The 16,118-nt window shown below is 44.4% G+C and overlaps 2 protein-coding genes across 3 annotated transcripts; one reads left to right on the forward strand and one right to left on the reverse strand.

Annotated features, from left to right (window-relative positions):
- Positions 1 to 1,736: 1,736 nt before the first annotated feature.
- MRPL40 (mitochondrial ribosomal protein L40) lies at positions 1,737 to 15,301 on the forward strand. Its single transcript, XM_077834859.1, has 7 exons — positions 1,737 to 1,894; positions 3,091 to 3,174; positions 5,192 to 5,347; positions 7,512 to 8,505; positions 11,967 to 12,095; positions 13,869 to 14,064; positions 15,102 to 15,301. Exons 1-4 carry the CDS (start codon positions 1,821 to 1,823, stop codon positions 7,819 to 7,821), a joined length of 624 nt encoding a protein of 207 aa, XP_077690985.1. The 5' UTR covers positions 1,737 to 1,820; the 3' UTR covers positions 7,822 to 8,505; positions 11,967 to 12,095; positions 13,869 to 14,064; positions 15,102 to 15,301.
- C15H22orf39 (chromosome 15 C22orf39 homolog) lies at positions 8,325 to 12,900 on the reverse strand. Of its 2 annotated transcripts, XM_077834861.1 has the most exons (4): positions 12,538 to 12,900; positions 11,547 to 11,714; positions 9,313 to 9,434; positions 8,325 to 8,457 (listed from the first exon to the last, which is right to left on the reverse strand). In XM_077834861.1, the coding sequence occupies exons 1-4, from the start codon at positions 12,559 to 12,561 to the stop codon at positions 8,439 to 8,441; spliced, it is 333 nt and encodes a 110-aa protein (XP_077690987.1). In that variant the 5' UTR covers positions 12,562 to 12,900; the 3' UTR covers positions 8,325 to 8,438. The 2 variants fall into 2 exon arrangements, with proteins under 2 accessions (XP_077690987.1, XP_077690988.1); XM_077834862.1 differs by lacking the exon at positions 8,325 to 8,457 and having other exon boundaries at positions 8,584 to 9,434; positions 12,538 to 12,899.
- Positions 15,302 to 16,118: the final 817 nt, after the last annotated feature.

Raw genomic sequence — 16,118 nt, forward strand, 5'->3', positions numbered from 1 at the left:
CTTTGTGGACAATGTAGAACTCTGCAGTTACACAGCAATCGCCAAAAGTAACTATTGCTGGCAGGCAGCCGTGTACTGGAATATGGTTTTTCAAATAGCACACAAAATGAAGTTTGGGTTCAGTAAGAGGCACATCTTTAAAGTAATGCAAATAGATGGAATCAGATAGTATAGATACTGCTGAGCTAGTGTCCAACATTAACTGAATAGAGTGTGATTTGCCTGAGACTATGGCGGAAACGTTGATAGTGCACTTCATTTGTTCTGGAATAAGTGCAGTAGTGATTTTGTCCACGCTCAGCACAGTAACATCTGGTATTGTAACTGCATGCACCTGTTGATTGAATTGGCTGCTACGACATTTTACTTTAGCAAAATGCCCAATCTTTTTGCAATGATTGCACTGAGCTACTTTGGCCGGACATCCTGTGTAGCTTGCAAGGTGTTGTGGGGATCCACCGTGAAAGCATGCTTTTACTGTATTTTGAATTTGCTGATTCGGAGGCTTTTCATTAGTTTTCCTCTTGTAATCATTTGTCTGCAGTGATAGTGAACTTTTCTGCAAAAGAGTCACAGCCTGGACTGTTCCTCCTGTATCCATGCTCATTATTTGGCTTCAGCTGTAGCTGACTCAATCTGAGTAGCAATGGTTATTGCTTTTTCTAGTGTAAAGTTGTGGTTCTAGAAGTAAGCATTCTCTTACATGAAGCACGGTTGTTTTCTCAATGAGCTGGTCTCTAATCATCTCATCTGCCATATTCCCAAAGTCACAAGTTATAATCAGACGCCTCAGGGAAGCAATATACTGCATTATAGTCTCCCGTTTTCTGCTCACGCTGGCAAAGTCTGTAGCAATTAGCTATTACGTTCACTTTTGGCACAAAAAAGTTTTTTAATGTAGTGACTGCAGTCTCATATTTATCATTTGCAAGGGGAAAAGTGTAAAATATATGCGGCCCTTCTGTTCCAAGGCAGTGGATTAGCAGAGCACGCTTTCTTACTTCAGAAATCTCTGTAGCACCGATTGCAAGCAGATAAATCTCAAACATATGGATCCAGGCAATAAAATCAATTGGAGGCTCATGTGGGCTTTGCAGAAAGGGTGCAAGTGGGTTCAGAGGCAGGAGAGCCATCCTCATTGCCAAACTGTTCTAGCAACCAGGCAAGGTACTAACAAACTTCAACAGGACTTTATTTTTAAAGTTGAAACCTCTTTTCCAAGCTGCTGCTGCACCCTCGGTAGCTCTCACTCAGCCTCCTCAACTCCCCCCTCCCGCCCTCATTCCCGTTTCCTGTCCTTTCAGACTCCCAACAGCCAGCGCTCCCAGTTCTAATAATTACAAGCAGCATCTAAACACCACATAGGGAGCCAAGTATTTGGTGATTACTCCAGCGGGACTGGGTTGAAGAGGCTTTCTCGACTCCCAGGCTGCAAGGGCTGGCCAGGCTCTAGGGTTCACGTGTTTGGGGTGAAGGGCTGCAGGCGGGTCAGGGACCAGTCACCGGAGGAGTTGAGAGGATTCTCGGCTGGCAGGAGCCAGGGGTTCCGCATGAGACTCGCGCGTCGTTTCCCCTGCGGTCAATGCAAAGCGCCTCTTTCCCCTGCCTAAAGCCTCTCGCCCGCCTCGGGCACTGAGCGAGTCAGGCGCGAGTGTCCCTGGCGTCCCACGCCGCTCCGCGCGCGGGGCCGGATTCCTCGCGAGGCGGAACCAGGGGCGGCGGGGAGCAGGTTTGCAGCCGGCCGCAATTGCGGGCGCACCACACTGGCGGGGACCTGAGAGGAGGCGCTGCTGCGGCTGCGGAGGCGTCCCGCAAAAGCCATGCTGGCGGCAGCCCGCGGGGCGGTGCGCCTGCTCCCCGGAGTCCGGGGCGGAGCGGGGAGCTCCCTGCTCAGGTAGGGCCAGGGACAGCCTAGCCTGGGGCTCGCCGGTGGGTCCCCCGCCCTTAGCCGGCGCGTGTGGCCCCTGTGACCCCACCTCCTGCCGGGCCCGTGGCAGGGCCCTTCCGCTGCACGCGCTGTCCTCGCGCGAGGAACGTCGGGCGCGTGCGCGCCCCCCCGGTGATACGTGGTGCCGGCCGCTCCCCGCACGCGGTTCCCCCCTTGGGCGGAGTGGCCACGCCCATGGGGAATGCAAAGGCGTAGTAGCCACTGGGCCCCTGCGTGGCATGCTCTGATCCAGCAGCCCGTGCCCTGCCCTGTTCTGGGGTCCTTTGCCATAGGTGCCTTCCACCAGCGTGGCCCTTGTTGAAATTTCCTGGTCTTTCACGTGTTGCGCCATCTTGATCTGCCTGGCTACCCTCACTGCCAATTGTGGGTGCTGCCCTCCTGGAAGCAGCAGGTCCCAGCATGTAATACATGTTCCTTGGCATCGGGATGGAGTTTTGCAAAAAAGTTGGATTGAGATGGAGTATTATATGCAAGCGTTGTGGTACCAGCAGGCTTAGTCCGGGCTCCAGCAAAAGGGCATGGACAAGTTGGTGGCTCAGACTTTGACAGATTGTATTTCTTTTGTAGCAGACTTCATAGACCCTGAGAAACTGTATCACCGTTCCTAAAAGTGAAGCTGCAAATGCTCCCTAGTCCACAGAATCAGTTATTTTTACTTTTCAAATACATGGTCATTTGAATTTGAGACATAATTAATTTGTGGAGTTTTTTTTAAAGTAATTTTTCCCCCTTGCGGATTCAAACTTTCAAACAGTGCAAAATTTGGACTGTTATTGGGCTGAAAAGGTTCATATTTGTTACAGTTGAATTAGTGCCAGGCACCACTACTCGCTCAAACAGTTGAGGATGGACTGAAGATTATTCATTATAATATCAGGGGGTAGCTGTGTTAGTCTGTATCCACAAAAACAACGAGGAGTCCCGTGGCACCTTAAAGACTAACAGATTTATTTGGGCATAAGCTTTTGTGGATAAAAAACCCACTTCTTTTACCCACAAAAGCTTATGCCCCAAATAAATCTGTTATTCATTATAATGTATTTATGCAAATGAAATCATTAATAAAAGGCAGTCTACAAAAGCTATATATTAACATAATTGAATTTGATTCTTCTCATGCTTTGTATTCCTTTTTTCTTTAGTTCTCAGCTGTCCTGGACCATTCATTTTCGGGGAAACCACTGGCAGACTTCTATGCTGGCATTTCAGGCGTCCCTCCCCATGAGGTAAAATACAATTTATATTGTATTTCATAGAATAGTTTTCAGATGTTCAAATCCTCTTTACAGGAAGTTAGGAAAAATTTAAATTATTCAAATGAATAGGCGCACATATATATTTCTACATTATGAGGCATAGATATAAAATCAGGTAGAACTATTAGACTCCCATATATGTAGCTAGTGTTTAATTCCCATATATGTAGCTAGTGTTCTGAATAAAATTTTAGTGTTAATGGTTAGTTGTATTTACTCATAAGTCCTCAGTTATGAAGGCATGTAACGTAAGGGTGTAAATGTTTGGAGATATTCTGGTTTGAACAACTTTCTAGTTTTTCCTTTTGAACAGTAGTTGAAATGTAGCACTAGCTGCACTAAAAATACTTGAATGTACTTTTTCTACATTTATAGATGTATAGTATCGGTTTGCATGCCACCCTTTTCTTAATACAGCTTGGTTAAAATGACTCCATAGTTAGTAACTAAAATACTGTACGACTTCTGTTTCAAGCCAACATCCAAATATAAAACCTGTCTGCCTGTACTGTATTGTGTATGTAGTATAAGGAAGCAGCCTGGCTTGGTGGACTGAACGCCAACCAGGAACACCAGAGTTTTAAACCTGACTGCCATTGACTTATTCTGTAGCATTATGCAAGTCACTGATCCACTTGCCTTGGTTTCCCTATCTGTAAAATGGGCATAATACTTCAGAGTGTTGAATTAAAAGTAATAATTAATATATTGATGCTTTGGGGAAAGTATGATCCAGTACAGACCCCGGATTTGGCTTGTATTATTAGAAAGAAATACGTGTCTCAGCCTGCTGAATTTGTGCTAATTGAAGCAGGCCTGTTAGTTTGCAAGATCTGTGTTAATTGTAGAAAAACATCCAGAGACAAAGAGTCTGTTCTAAAAGTGATAAGATAACATGTTACAAATGTTTTTTTGAACTTAGGAACAAAATTTGTTGTTCGTTTACTTTTACATTCGTATTTTGCTTGTTTTTTTTTTAGTGTATAACAGGTGGCATGGATAGATTAATTGGAGTCTGTCATGCCCCAATGATTTGAGAATAGTTATGTTAAAGAATGCATAGGTAATAAAATGTAGGAGATATGTTAAGTAAAATAAGGTATGATTGCGGATGTATGTTTGAATGAGTAATAAAAGATTGAAGTGCCAGCCTAATAAATAACACTACATCTAGAGGAAAAACCAATAGGCCAAAGAATGAGAATGCATTGGGTAAAATAACTGGATTACCCTGAGGGCAAGCCAGAATCCACCCCGCAACTGCCCAAGGATAGGGGGGCCAAAGGCCAAGATAACAACAAGCCATCATTGCTGTGCCATCTGTGTGACTGACTATAATTTCAAACGTGAGAACAGTGATTGATTATCACTTCAAATATAAAAACAGCATGACAAAGCAAACCCTATAGATTTGAATGAGGATGAATCCCTATAAAGATAGACTCTAAAAACTGGGAACTTTGAGTCTGGTTCTGCAATCACCCTTCAGGAGCATCGGATGCGCTTCTGACAAGACTCGGCTCCACATGTCCTGGCCACTTGGCTAGTGACTTGGCATGAGCAACTTTAAGGTTGGTAACTATAACAACCACCTTGCTGAACTTGTGTGAGCGAGTAGCATGTTATAGCTGTAACTGAATAATTCTTTCTGTATTCACAGTAAACACAGCATATTGCCTTATCCCCTAAATAAGATCCTGCTGGTTTTCATTTTCTAAGTATAACAGAAGTGCTGTAAGGACTAATTAGTTAATGTTTGTAAAGTGCTAAGTATTCTTCTGTGTACAGATTGATATAAGAAAATGTACTATATTACAGTTTATATTGATTTGCTGCAAGAATGCTTCTCAAATTCCCAGTATGTATAGATAAATATTCCCTATTAGACACACCGTTTTATTCTAGGATGGGTTTACTATAGAAACAAAAAGTATTATTACATGGGTATACACAGATACAAAATTTTTAAATTAATTTCCTCCGCTAGAGCAGAACCGCGGAAGAAAAAGAAGGCAGATCCAAGGAGAGAACAAGCACAAAAGGACCGTATGAAGAAAAAGATAAAAAAGCTGGAAAAAGCTGCCCTGGAAATGATTCCCATTGAGGATTTTGTAACACCATTCAAGTTTTTGGATGCTTCAAGGTATGGAGAACTGCTAGCTTTTACTTTGGGGTTGATTATGAACTGAAGAAGTGCAAATAACAGTGAAATACCCTCTACCTACTAATACTACCCTGTTGCCCATAAGCTGCCTTGTGCTAGATACAAGGGAGTCAGTTTTGAGATAAATAGTTAAAGGATCAAGAAATTTGTGATTTCTGCAACTCCAGAATTTTTTTTCTTGAGTTGTTTCTCCTTCTACAAATTGCTTTTGAAACAGTGTTTTGTGTTTGTAATGAAAAATTGTAATTCTGGGTGTGGGATACAGAGTTTTTTAAAAAATCTTTTGATAAATCAGATGGGATCAGTCTAAGACTTTATCTCCAATTCCAAGTGCTGAGATGGACTTTGGAGGAGTTTCTGGAGGGCTCAACAATCTATCATGAGAGGAGGGGCAGCAGATCCTTCTCTCTGATTTTGGAATGTTCTGCTTCGCACATGGGAAAACATATCAATGTAATTTGTTTGGTGTGACTTTTGTTCCCATTTTAGATTCATTCGTATCCCTGTTCTGGCACCTGGTAAGGGGAGTGTTGTTTACTGGTTGGAACAAGAATTTTAGAATTATAAGTCCTAGGTTCTACTCCCTACCTACTCTGCCACTGACTTTTGGCAATGTACTAGTTGTGGCTGTGTCGGTCCCAAGATATGAGAGACGAGGTGCGTGAGGAAATATCTTTTATTGGTCCAACTTCTGGTGGTGAGACACAAGCTTTTGAAAAAAGAAAAGGAGTACTTGTGGCACCTTAGAGACTAACCAATTTATTTGAGCATGAGCTTTCGTGAGCTACAGCTTGAGATGCCCAGAACTGTTCTTCAGGTCTGGGAAAGGAATTCCCAGTGTCACAGCAAAATGCAAAGAGTTTAATAGCCCATTGCCCTGCTTGTTACCCCTAACAAAGGCCCTGGCTTCTTTATGCAGAAAGCTCCTTATTGTGCCACAGGTGGGCCATGGAGTTTTTATAGCATGTTGGGTGGGCCTCAGAAAGAAAAAGGGTGAGAACCCCTCTTGTAAGGGACCATTCAAGATAGAGTGGCCCATTAACACCTCTGCAGTCAGAGAACAAAAATATGGGGTTAGTGTAGCAGGCAGCCTGCAGGCCCAGTGCGTGCTAAAAAAAATTCAAAATTTGCCACTCTGGTCTGAAAGGGGGCAGAGCTGGCTGAGGAGGAGACACCATCTGGCAGCCTGCTGGAGCACTCCTGCTAGCAGGGGGCTGGTGAGTGCCACAGGGGGGCAGGGTGAAGGAGAGTGGGTCTCTGGGCACATTTGTGGGGTGAGAAGGCACTCTGGGCAGTGAGGGGGCACTTTGAACTAGGAATTTGTGGGGATGCTGCAGCAAGTTTTAGGCTGCTCAGCCCCGCGTTGTGGCATGTGGGTGCCACCTGCCCACTTCTGGCCCCGCTCTGTGGAGGGGTCTCAGGGCGAGGGGCGCTGGGCATAGGGGACTTTGGGGGGGAGGGGCACTGTGGTTCTCAACCTGCATTGGCCCACAGTGATAAATAGGTTGAGAACCACTGGGTTAGTGGGTTACAGATTATTGTAATGAGCCATAAATCCATTATTTGTAGTGTCTAGCAGAGTAATAAATTTAAGCTCCCATACATTATGCACTAACTACTTATGCTAAACAATCTGTTTCACCTTGCATTTTTCTTTGACCTAGGAGTTCCTTTCCCAGATCTGAAGAAAAGCTCTGTGGCTCAAAAGCTTGTATTACCTCACCCACCTGGTCTCTCTAATTACTTTGGGCAAGTCTTTAAGCTCCTGTTCTCTTACCTTTAAAAAAGATAATTACCTCAGGTGTATTGAGGAATGTTTGTAAAGGAATCTTGCAAAATTGCCACAAAACGCATCAGCTTAGGTACAAAATCTTCTCCCCCACTCTCCCTGTGGTGGCAATAGAGAGAACATGAATGATCTTTTACTTGTTTGTTTAGAAACAAACAGATGAATGGGCAAGTGGAATTTGCTGTTAGATAGTGCAGTAGTATCCTCCCATGAAAGACCCTACATAAAGGCAATCCAGAGTATTGTGTGTTTGGGCCAACTTGCCTCTTTGTATCTCACTGTAGTTTTTGTTAGATGCTTGCTCTTTGGGATGTCAGCAGCTTCTGTGTTAAAATGTTCTTTCACGTTTGCCAGAGTGCGAGATATCTCCCCGCTGTCCTTTGAGGAGAGTGAAAGGCGAGCCCTGCTCTTGAAGAAGTGGGCCCTGTACAAGCAGAAAGAGCATGAGGCAGAGATGGAAACACTGAAGTCTCTTATGGCAGCTCAGCAGGAGGCACTAGAGGAATTGCGTCTCGAATCAGAAGAACTTTACCAAGCAGCAATAAGACGAGACGATGACCTGTTTCCCTTTGAGAAGGAGGGGCCTACTTACACACCACAGGTTCCTGGCTATGAAGCTCCTGAAGGGAAATGCATCGACATTACCAAAGTGTACACACAGTGAGATCAGAAGATTGTGCCACGCAGCTGCATTAAAGGGCATGAGAGGAGGACACAATGGCATGCGACTAGACTATTTCTTTCGCTTTTTCAAACATCCCTATGCAGGTGGCTGTCAAAAGAAAATAAACACCACCTGTCCTTGTTCCCTTTCTTTTTATAACTGGCCATCTTGACAATAAAACCAAAATACTTTAGAACCCCGTTTATCTAACCCTCCCTTAGCCAGTTCTCTGCATTTACCGTGACTCCAGGGCCAGAAGCGGGCAATCTCTCCTGTAGCCATTAGATGGTGCTGTGGCATAGCATTTTCCCATTCCGTGATTTATTCAGAGTTTTGATGATCTGATCTGGCCCTGGTCCCAATTAGACCAGATAAACAGGGTACTACTCTACTGTATTTTTATGCCACAAACTGAAGCATGGTCCCATGTAGGGACATTTTTCACTTATGGAATATTTTTCCCCTTTCATTTATTCCTGAGTAACAATTCCTCACTCTGGACAAACCATAGTTCCTGAGGGTATAATTATGCCATGAAGAAAAATTGTTAAAGCGATCGTATGTCAGTCTGCTGTAGTGGAAAGATAATAACTGCCAATTTCTCCTTTAGCTCCAATTCAGGTTTTGCTGAGGTGCCTGTGTACAAATCAAGGGGAAAACAGATATGACATGGATCACAACAAAGTAAATATAGCTATTTATACTGCATGGCTAATGTGATAAGACATTCCATTTTAACTAATTTGCTTAAAGCCATAAGACTTATCTTTGAAAGTCACTGAAGTCTTTATTTTTGTGATAACTTTTAATGCTTTCACAAACATATTTTAAGAACAAAAACTGCTTGAGAATAATTTTGCAGGGGCAAACAGCTGGCATAGGTCAACTTTATTTTCTGTCTGCTGCCCCCTGGCACACTGTTAAGGATGACAATAGTGCATCTGTACAAACTGGTTAGGTTTTGGGTTTTTTCCAAATACTAGCTGCTTGGGCTGTCCTGATTACTCTAATCTCTATTGCCAATGGAGAGGGATATCTTAGTTTTTTAATTCCTCACCTGGCCAGCCTGGTCCTGGGCATACCAAAATGGCAGCAGACTTAGCCCATGTGAAGGAAGGGGGGCGGCTCTACTAGCAAGAGCAGCCAGGCTACATGAATGTGTGCTGTTTCAAAGCAGCAGGCATTGTCCTTGTCTGGATGGATGGTAAAGGGAATGAAAAAGGCAGAAGACTGTAGCAGACAAGAATCAAACTGAGCACCTGAACTATCCTTTTAAAATATTTACATCTCAATAAGATGTTTCTTAAACACCATTAAATGTACCCCAAAATAGGCATTAATGAGGTGGGTGGCTGCTGTGAGCAGAAGTATAAGCTGAGAAGTCTCTCTCCTTTAGAGGCTACAGTCTTATTTCAGAATCACATGGCAAAAAAATAGCATGGGCCTCACATCTGGTATATGAGGGCCAAATATGGTAGGTAGTCTTATTACTTTGGTTTATCTTGACCAAGAGGAAGGTACCAGTCCCTTGGTGGGCTTTTCCTGAGCTTCCACACTGGATCATACTTTTGTTTTTCCAGAATCCGGGCTCTTTCACTCTTGCATAGGGATTCCTGCAATGCATGACAATACGATACTCAACACTCAAACACAGTGTGCTGCGTTTTCAAAGCACATTATAGACATTAACTACTCACACAACAACTCAAAAAGAAAAGGGAGTACTTTTGGCACCTTAGAGACTAACAAATTTATTTGAACAAAAGCTTTTGTGAGCTACAGCTCACTTCATCGGATGCATGCAGTAGAAAATACAGTGGGGAGATTTTATATACACAGAGAACGTGAAACAATGGGTGTTACCATATATACTGTAAGGAAGAGTGATCAGGTAAGGTGAGCTATTACCTGGGGGGAAGGGGGCCGCAGAACCCTTTTGTAGTGATAATCAAGGTGGGCCATTTCCAGCAGTTGACAAGAACATGTGAGGAACAGTAGAGGGAAAATAAACATGGGGAAATTAGTTTTACTTTGTGTAATGACACATCCACTCCCAGTCTTTATTCAAGCCTAATTTAATGGTGTCCAGGTTGCAAATTAATTCCAATTCAGCAGTCTCTCGTTGGAGTCCATTTTTGAAGTTTTTTGTTGAAGAATTGCGACTTTTAGGTCTAATCGAGTGACCAGAGAGATTGAAGTGTTCTCCGACTGGTTTTTGAGTGTTATAATTCTTGACGTCTGATTTGTATACATTTATTTTTTTACGTAGAGACTGTCCAGTTTGACCAATGTACATGGCAGAGGGGGATTGCTGGCATGTGATGGCATATATCACATTGGTAGATGTGCAGGTGAACGAGCCTCTGATAGTGTGGCTGATATGATTAGGCCCTATGATGGTGTCCCCAGAATAGAAAGACTCCAATGAGAGACTGCTGAATTGGAATTAATTTGCAAACTGAACACCATTAAATTAGGCTTGAATAAAGACTGGGAGTGGATGTGTATATTCCTGTACAAATAATTATCTTTTCAAAAGATCATTACTTTTTAGGCCAAAAACCCAAACCATAAGGCCTACATTTTCAAAAGTAGCTATTGGTTTTGAATGCCTCAATTTTGGGGCGTTCAGTGTTGAGATGCTTTCAAAGGGCCTTGTTTTCAGACAGTGCTGGACATCCACCCTCTTAAAATCAGGCCTCTCTATTGTCTCAAGTTGGGAACACAAGTGTTACTTTGAAAATTTAGGCTTAATGATCCTGATAAACAAAGCTTTAATAATAGTAGCACTAACACCACTATGATATTTATTTCTGCCTCAATGGTATTCTATTAAGTTGGGTTGTGTTTTTTCAAATTCTCCTTTTATTGGCAAGACAGCACAATTGAGGTTTCTAGGAGAGATTTGAATGAGGCAAGGAATATAGAGAACTGGCGTGAGGTTGTGGGCATAGGCGACAGAAGCATAAAAAGGCAGGCATTGGAGAAGGAAATGGGAAAATTAAGGCTGACATTGTTCATGGAGTGGAAGGGAGAAGGCGGAGAACATGAAAGGTGGCAAAGTAAGAGCCATATACTGTGCTGAATGACGGATGTTGGCTCTTAAAAGCAATGACAAAGCTTGAACGTGAAATAAGATAATGGGGAGCTAGTGGGGAGAGCTGAAGAAGGGATGATACAGTCAAAACAACAGGAGAGGAAGATGATTTTAGTGACAACATTTTGTATGGATTAGCGTGGTGAAAAAAGCAAGACATTTTTCCCTCTACAGTTTTGAAGAAAAGGTTGTGGATTGAAAAGGACAGTGGCAGGCAATTTAGGCTCAACATTTAGTTATTTTTAAAGGATTTGTAAAATCTTATAATGTTGCAGTTGTTAGTCCCCTCTGCCAGAAACAAAACACACCCAAGAGTTAAACGTATTGGAAAATTATCCAACAACATCTACATAGTGCCTCACAAACATAGAAAAGGCCTGTTCTCATCACTGACATAACTATTGTTCAATATACATTACACCAGCCTTGTGACAGGCTTGCCCACTCAATTGTGGAAGTACTTTATATTGATACATTAGAAAAATCTACTTTTTTTTATTGTGGTATGGGTGGCTGAGTAGATTTTTTGTGGGGGAAGGTTAATGCTGATGACCATGGTGCATGCATGATGCACAATTTATTTTTTAAACCATTCTTAATACTATCTTCAGTTTGGCATTAATCATACCTTAGCATCTGGACTTTTGCTTTTTTCCCACTTTCTGCAATTGCCATAGTCTATTTTCCACTGTTCACAGGAGGGCGCTTCCCCATATGTATAATAGTTATGGAATAAATTACGGATGCCCTTACAGTGTTTCCATTCAGACCAATAATCCTCACATGTTCGTGGAGGCTGGTAAAATAGCAAAAAAATACATTAAGAAGACACTTGCAGGAGAAGAATCATGATATTTGGACTCAGCAGTAAGGAACAAGATGTTTCCGAGTTTAAAAATGCCCAGTCTATGTTGTCACGGTGGGAAATCAAACCTGTCCCATTCATTTCAGCTGTCTTGATGGGGGTATTTTCCCCACATGCTGTCTCAGTGTATTGTGTTTTGAGATTAAGTACTGTGCAATTGTTATTCCTTTACTCCTCTGTCAGGAACCAAGTGTGCAACTGTCGTTGTTACTTTGCTGTACAGAGGCTGGGACAAAGACGCTCTGTCTCGTGGGGGCGGGCCACAGGAACTATTGCATTATGAACAAGTAATCCAAAGATAAACAGCTCAGGGTAAGACTCAATTTTTAAGGACTAGAGTTTGGCTACTAATATTCTTCTACCTGATCAGTTTCATCCTGAAACACACAACAGGGCGTTTTCCGACTGCTCAGAGCAACTGAGCCAGTAGCCAGAGTGCTGGGCCCTGCTCTCAGCCTTGGCCACCGGCTCACGGTGGGAGCCTGGGCCCACCCCTTATCCCAGGAGTGTCAATTACACCCTCAGCACACGGGGGCAATGGTCCTCCCCTCGCAGCTTGGGGCGGGCGGTTTGGCAGCCCGCAGGGAGGGGGGTCAGGCGCCCGGAGACCCCGGCCGCAGGCCACCGCGCACAGCTGGGCCGCTAGGAGACGGACGGGGATGGCCCGGCCTGTCATGACCTCGACGGGCCCCAGGCTGCGCGCCTCACTCCCAGCCGAGCCCGCGCGCGCCCGTTCGCTCACTCACTCACTCACCCTCCACACGCCGCCGTCAGCCATGCTGCTGCCCGGCGCCGTGAGCCCAGCCCCACGCTGAGCTCATCGAACCAATCGGACAAGGGTGTATGACGGACTGCTCCATCCCAGCCAATCGCCAGCAAGCGTGTAAAACTACGTTTTCCGGCCGCGTGAGCCGGAGGGGCCGGAAGGCCGAAGGTGAGCCAGGTGTTGCCACGGCTACCTGTGCTCCGCCCCTGGCTGGGGAAAGCCAATGACGAGACAAGAACTGGTCTGAGCGACGCAGCGCTGAGCCATTCAGCATTCGCCTGCCTCCGGCGCGCAGCAAGCGGGAAATTGGGCAACCCGGGACGAGGCAGAAGGGTACGAAGTGCGTGGGCGCGCGCTGCGCCAGGGACAGATGCCACGTGCCGCTCTCAGCAGCGCGCGCGCCGGCGCGCGCGTCGCCGACACAGTGCCCGCGGCGGGCGAGGCAGCGCGCAGTCCTCCCTGTCGCGCGGGAGCCGCCGAGATGGGGGAGGGGTGTCAGGCTGCTAGCGCTGGGAGAACTCTGCCTGCGGGAATGGAGAGTCCCCCGTGAGCAGGCTCTGCGCGAGAGCGGGCCCTAAATGGGGACGCCTTCCTTCCCAGAGGGGGCTGCACAGCCCACAAGGCAGCTGGGCCCCCGTGTTCCCTCCCGGCCCGTGTTTTGGGCGCAGAATGCCCTCCGCAGTACTGCATGGATTGCAGCTGTCATGCTGCTTCCTTCTGCAACTGCTATGGTTAAGGTTCCTGATAACCTGTTGCGTTCGCCCACTGCTCCCTTTCTAAGCTTTCCCCCTTGGAGCTAACATTGTCTGTGATGGGCATCGCTTGAAAAATCGGGAATTTTTCAGAAAAGGGAAAGCTAGATCTCTTCAGATGTTTTTGAAGTCTGGACAAAAACAAATGCTTTTGCCATTGTGAAAGGGAACCCCTCACTACAATCAGTGACAGATACTCAAGATGTGAACAACTTTCTTAGCAGTGAGAGGAGCGTGAGGGAATCTGTGAAGCGATACTCAGTATGCACCATCTGCCTCATGGGGCCAGACTCTTTGTTGGTGTAAATGCATGTAGTTCCATTTACACCAGCAGACCTTTGCCCTTCTATGCCAGGAGAGAATTTGGCCCATTCTATTTTAAAATCAATGTAATAGCTACTGATGAACTCACAAGAATGAAGATTACTCCCCACCTCTGTCTCAATTAGGGACAGTTTTTGATTCTTTTTGGATTTCAATAAAATTACCAAATTACTGTTTAACCTCAGATGTGTAACCACTTGGGCTTTCCAACCACACAACTCAAGTGAATCTTCTTATACACAGGTGTGCGACCAATAGCTGAGTTTTTAGCCAATTCCAAGTCAGAAGAGACTCAAGAACAAGTGCAAATTCTGTTGGATTCTTTAGGCCATGGCAATCTCAAGTATCAGAACCAAGTACACAAAGGCCTGATTCCTTTGCTGACATGCACCCCCACAAAGCCGAATAGCTGTCTCTGCAGACACTCGGGACTGTGCAGGTGAGCAGAAAGAGATGTAATCAAACTTCAGCTCATTCTTTAGTTTTATCAGAACCATCTGTTTCATAATGAATCTATCATAATCTGGAGGCTAAAGGTGAGTGGATATCCCACTACAGTTCTTGTGTTATTAAGGAGCCCAGAGAAGAGCTTATTGCAGCCACAAGCACACCCAGTATATACTCAGCTGATGTTCCTAACATGGGGATACCTGTCTAAGGATGCATACCCTGTATAGATAAACCAGTCCAATCTGAAAGTTCCTTGTTGAGATAAAAAGAAAAGGAGTACTTGTGGCACCTTAGAGACTAACCAATTTATTTGAGCATGAGCTTTCGTGAGCTACAGCTCACTTCATCGGATGCATACTGTGGAAACTGCAGCAGACTTTATATATACACAGAGAATATGAAACAATACCTCCTCCCACCCCACTGTCCTGCTGGTAATAGCTTATCTAAAGTGATCATCAGGTTAGGCCATTTCCAGCACAAATCCAGGTTTTCTCACCCTCCACCCCCCCACACAAATTCACTCTCCTGCTGGTGATAGCCCATCCAAAGTGACAACTCTTTACACAATGTGCATGATAATCAAGTTGGGCCATTTCCTGCACAAATCCAGGTTTTCTCACTCCCTCACCCCCCTCCAAAACCCCACCCCCATACACACACAAACTCACTCTCCTGCTGGTAATAGCTCATCCAAACTGACCACTCTCCAAGTTTAAATCCAAGTTAAACCAGAACATCTGGGGGAGGGGGGGGTAGGAAAAAACAAGAGGAAATAGGCTACCTTGCATAATGACTTAGCCACTCCCAGTCTCTATTTAAGCCTAAATTAATAGTATCCAATTTGCAAATGAATTCCAATTCAGCAGTTTCTCGCTGGAGTCTGGATTTGAAGTTTTTTTGTTTTAAGATAGCGACCTTCATGTCTGTGATTGCGTGACCAGAGAGATTGAAGTGTTCTCCGACTGGTTTATGAATGTTATAATTCTTGACATCTGATTTGTGTCCATTTATTCTTTTACGTAGAGACTGTCCAGTTTGACCAATGATAAGAGAATTCTGAAGCAAGGATCCTTTTGTGCTCAGTTGCATGTCATGAGCACAGAGTATGCTCTTCAAGTTCCCCAGCAGTTCCTGTGTCTGAGCTCTGAGAACACACTGAAAAGGATGAGGTGCACAGAGGTGTTTTCTGTCTGACTGGAATAATAAAATCATGTACAATTCTCCCCTTAGACTTTTCCCTCTCAGTAACACAGATGCTAAATTCCTAGGCTGTGTGTGAGCAAGTGCTGCATGTATAAAGGCTGCTACTTTTGTCTATACAGTCCCTGCTCCATCAGGATCTAATCTGCTGCTTTTAAATAAATTGAATATGAAAGTTATTTTATAATTCCCCTTCTCCTCCAGTTACCCATTATGTTACCCATTATGAAAGCCTGGTATGAAAATATATGACCTCAGCTGTAGGAGAGGACATGCCTGTAAACACATGTCTCGCCTTTACTCTGGGGAACTTCAAAGGGAATGGCCTGCAGGATTAACTATATGGTCTTTAGTGCTACTGTTTGAAATCCTGTATTTTGGTTGTGCTGCTTTTTTTTAATTGAGGGAATGGGGCTGTGGTCTTCTCACCCCCCTTAAATTTTCCCTGGCCTGGAAAAACGCACTTACAAAAAAAAAAATTCTAGCAGTATGTTAATTACCCAGACCAAGATAGAGCTAAGTAGTGAGGTAGGTAGCAACTCTGGTGCAATCTGATGCACATGAATTTAATTCCAACAATTTGAATTCCAATTTAATTCCTCCCATTTGAAATTTCAGTCTCTTATCATCAAGGAAGGGTGGGGGTTGCCACACACACACCCCCCAAATCTGCAGCACCATGGGTCCTTGACCTTTGAACATAAAATGTATGTCTTTATCTCTTCTGTTACATACCACATAAGAGAGAGATAGAGCGCAAAGCTGATCTAGTGCCTCAGTTAGCTGGAGATCAATGAACCTCATGCTCAGGTTTGAAGAGTCTTGAGTGGAGAGGATTTT

The sequence above is a fragment of the Eretmochelys imbricata genome, chromosome 15, assembly GCF_965152235.1.
Source record: "Eretmochelys imbricata isolate rEreImb1 chromosome 15, rEreImb1.hap1, whole genome shotgun sequence".
In the NCBI taxonomy this organism is placed as follows: domain Eukaryota; kingdom Metazoa; phylum Chordata; order Testudines; family Cheloniidae; genus Eretmochelys; species Eretmochelys imbricata.

What these genes read in the sequence shown, in the direction of transcription:
- MRPL40 (XM_077834859.1), top strand. Translation starts at nt 1,821, where the DNA reads ATGCTGGCGGCAGCCCGCGGGGCGGTGCGCCTGCTCCCCGGAGTCCGG. An exon ending in GCGGGGAGCTCCCTGCTCAG is followed by an intron (nt 1,895 to 3,090) that starts GTAGGGCCAGGG and finishes TTTTTTCTTTAG; the next exon opens with TTCTCAGCTGTCCTGGACCA. An exon ending in AAGTTTTTGGATGCTTCAAG is followed by an intron (nt 5,348 to 7,511) that starts GTATGGAGAACT and finishes CACGTTTGCCAG; the next exon opens with AGTGCGAGATATCTCCCCGC.
- C15H22orf39 (XM_077834861.1), bottom strand. Translation starts at nt 12,561, where the DNA reads ATGGCTGACGGCGGCGTGTGGAGG. An exon ending in CTGACGGCGGCGTGTGGAGG is followed by an intron (nt 11,715 to 12,537) that starts GTGAGTGAGTGA and finishes CTATTTTACCAG; the next exon opens with CCTCCACGAACATGTGAGGA. An exon ending in GCAAAAGTCCAGATGCTAAG is followed by an intron (nt 9,435 to 11,546) that starts GTATGATTAATG and finishes CATGCATTGCAG; the next exon opens with GAATCCCTATGCAAGAGTGA.